This window comes from Salvia splendens, chromosome 5 (assembly GCF_004379255.2).
Source record: "Salvia splendens isolate huo1 chromosome 5, SspV2, whole genome shotgun sequence".
Classification (NCBI taxonomy): Eukaryota; Viridiplantae; Streptophyta; class Magnoliopsida; order Lamiales; family Lamiaceae; genus Salvia; species Salvia splendens.
Window position 1 is genome coordinate 3898516 of NC_056036.1, and position 3761 is coordinate 3902276.

The 3761-nt window shown below is 34.5% G+C and overlaps 1 protein-coding gene across 1 annotated transcript; it reads right to left on the reverse strand.

Moving 5' to 3' along the window:
• Window positions 1–418: 418 nt before the first annotated feature.
• LOC121802897 lies at window positions 419–1050 on the reverse strand. Its single transcript, XM_042202585.1, has 2 exons — window positions 691–1050; window positions 419–622 (listed from the first exon to the last, which is right to left on the reverse strand). Exons 1-2 carry the CDS (start codon window positions 1048–1050, stop codon window positions 419–421), a joined length of 564 nt encoding a protein of 187 aa, XP_042058519.1.
• Window positions 1051–3761: the final 2711 nt, after the last annotated feature.

Genomic DNA, 3761 nt, shown 5'->3' on the forward strand with positions numbered 1-3761 from the left:
TCGTGGATTATCTGGGGATTTATATTCAGAGGTTATTCTTGTACTTAATCTTTAATTGGTTTTATTTATGAGCTAATGAAACACTTATTCTGCACTCAGAATTTAAAAAGTCAAAGTATGCATATTTTAGTCAGCGCTCCCCTCTCTCTTCTGTTTACATTACTAAGTATAGTTGTTGACGTCCTCAAATGACCAATTACTCATTACTGCCTAAGTTTTTATTCAATAATCCGTATTTGTTTATAAATGTATACAAATACAACCAACTTAATATATAGTTTATTAATTACATGACCCGAATTAAAATAAAACTACGTCCATAAGTGGAGTACTACATAAGGCCGGATTACAACAAACTTAACACTAAACAACACACTTAATTAACATTTAACGCTAAACAACACACTCCTCGTCAACTTCAATCCTCGAAGTATTCCTCCACCGAGAGGGACCGGGACGGCGCCATCTTGTTGACGAGGAAGATCTCGTCAACAATCAATTTGTAGACGGCAAATGTGCGGTTCATCTTGGGGAAGCCGGAGAAGGAGGGGTGGGCTTTGAATAAAGCCCGCTCCGCCTTTGCACCCTCCTCCGAGTCCCCCGGCAGCATGAGAAGCTGAAAAAAGAGAGAAGGTGAGAGAGAAAGAGAAAGCAAAAGAAAAAGAAAAAGGAGAGATGGAATGTACGTACCTCGCTGGAGAGAGAGATCTTGGCGCAGGAGGGATTCTGCGCCTCTTGACCGCCGCAGCCGTCGAATGAGATCTCACTGACCGTGAGGCTGCCTCGGGCGTCCGTGGGGACAACCATCCCGACCGGGTCGAGGGTGGAGAGGTAGAAGTAGGGGCTCCCCGTGCCTGCATCCGCGTAGGATGCAATGTACCCTTGGGGTACAAACACGGGGCTGTTGAACGAGATCACCCCCCACTTGCCCTTGTGGACAAGCCACCGGGCAAACTCTGGAACGTTATCCACGTTGGGGCGGCCCGATGTGCCCGCGGCACTCAGCAACACTACAACTAGAAGAAGGCAGTAGTAGTAAAAAGAAGCCATATATGACGAGAGGAGACGAGAGCAGAGATTGGGAGATGACTGATAAGTGATAATTAAGAGAGAGAGGGATATATAGAAAGAGTGGTGCCAAATGCCCATAATATAGCCAGCCATAAACTTAAAATATTAATAAAAAAATTAGTGTAATTAATGCTAATTCAACATAAAATCTATTAATATAAACTAATGCATTTAATCCATGTTTTATACTCCGACTGATTGTGTACTTAAACTTATCTTTAGTTTATATGAAGGTTCAATTTATCTCCGACTTGAGTTTAATAAATGAAAAATTAAATTTGATATTGTATTTATTTAATTAAATAATTTGGGATTTCGGTTGTTATTAGATTCAATATATCTTCGATTTAGTTGAATAATTGAAAATTTTAATTTATGTATTAAATTCGATTGGATGATTGAGTAATTCAATATATCTCAATTCAACAACTGGTTCAATTGATTTCAAATTCAGTTGAAGGATTGAAGATTTTAATTCATATTTGATTCAATTTAGGAATTGTAGATTTAAGTTAATCGCTAAATCCAGTTGAGTATTTAATTGATCAATTTGTAGATAAATCGAATTTCTAATGTTTTATTGATAATCATATTTCAGTTGATACGTCTATACTTCAATCATTTGTAAAATTACTCGAATATTTATTAAAATATTATTATTACATTATTTTTATAGCTATTTTTATTCAATAATAATTTGAAATTATAACACTGTACGTATATAATATTACAAACTATAGCAATTTTTTTTCATTGGTAATTATATTTACTGAACTATTCATCAATTTAATTTACAAAGTATAATATTCATTTGCCACTATCTAAACATTAAGATGGTTGGTTGCAATTGAAATTATTTAGTAACAACTACCCATGTATAATATTCGTTTGCCACTATTAAAAATTTTGAAATTTGCATATAGGAAAAATAATTAACTTCAGTAACAATTACCCATCAACCCATGTATGCCCAAGAACAAAGTAGTGATTCAAGACACTATAAAAGTCCCTTCAAACAAAATTTGATGATGATATTATGTTTTTTTATTTTTAATAAAAAATGATGTGGTAATTATATAGTTTATTATGTTAATTTAAATTATTGTGAGATTATAATTATTTAGAATAAAATAATTAAAATAGAATAAAACCTTAAATTACACTCCATAAAATATAGAGTTAAGTATTTGTTTTGAAATAAATTAAAGTTACTAATTAATTTGATATATGCAAGTACTATAATTTAATAATTATTATTTTATAAGTAATTCAATCATCGTCGTCGTCGTCGTCATCATCGTCGTCGTCGGCGGCGGCTAGCAACTCATTTTGAATATAGGTGACTAATTTATACTATCATCATTGTCATTAGTAAGTATTATTTATCAAAGTAAACTACAAGTACTAAGCTTATAACTTATACTAGTATATGCCATTATTAATAGTAACTAGTACTATTATGTTATGTGGAGTATAAAGCAATAATAAACTCTTAATATTATATACTAGCACATATTGTAATCCATGTTAACAATCTTAATATTAGTTGCTATTATTATAAGATAATATCACACCTTATAATTGAAAAATATTTTACTTTGTAAAATATTATCTATAATGTTATATTTTGATATTGTCATTTTTATATGTATTAGTATATTATATGCTACAAGGGAAGGATCTTGATTTTCTAAGAGAGTGGGAGATGGCGGCGAGGAATCAAAAATTTCATATTTTTTTCAAATAAATTACTCTATTTTGAGATTTTACTGTATAACTTTTATAATAAAATTTAAGTTGGAAACTAATTATTATAATGTGTTTAAATAATTATGTAAACGCTACTATAATATTCAAAACAATAATTAGTAGTATATCGATTTATGAAACTATATTAAAATACACTCTATATTTTTAATATACTTAACAATATTAAAATACTATAACATAATAATAATATTAGGGCACCCGCGACGCGTTACGCGGGTGTCCCGCGTTCCGTCACGGAGTGACGAGACGGTGGCGCGACGCGTTGCGGCGCCCCGTCTCGTCCCCAGCCCGTCGTCATCCCGTCCCGAGTGCCGTCCCTGAGAGACGCGTGACGAGCTGTCACACCACGTGCCGAGGTGACGTGGCGCGCTCCGAGGCGATGCGTGATGCCCACTCGCCGGCCCGCGAGTGGGATTCGTCACGCTGACGCAATAATTTATTTTTTTAAATTTTGAATTAAAATAAAAAAATTAAAATCCAAACGGTAATGTTACCGTTTTATAACCGTTTTTCAATTTTTTTATATTTTTTAATTTTTTACTCTATAAATACTCTTATTTCATACTCATTTCACACACAAACACACATCTATTCCTCTCAAATCCTCTTTATTTCCATTCCAATTTTCATCTCAAACCAACTCGGTTTTTCTTCTCCCAAATTTAATCAAACTAATGGATCCTTTTGAGCAAATGCGTCAAATAATGGAACAATCACTTGAAGAAGATCAACGTCGGGAGGCGGAGGAAGCCACGCTGCCCCAACGACGCTCCCGGACGTACATCCATCGTAACCGGGAGGAAGCCGCCGCAAGGTTAGTACGAGACTACTTCTGCGATAACCCGGTTTGGGGAGATACATACTTTCGTCGCCGTTTCCGCATGGGGAAACCGCTATTTCTCCACATCGCGAACACTTTG

Coding starts and splice junctions, on each gene's coding strand:
- LOC121802897 (XM_042202585.1), bottom strand. CDS start 1,050: ATGGCTTCTTTTTACTACTACTGCCTTCTTCTAGTTGTAGTGTTGCTG. Junction 623..690: donor AGATCTCTCTCTCCAGCGAG/GTACGTACATTC, acceptor CCTTCTCTCTTT/TTTCAGCTTCTCATGCTGCC.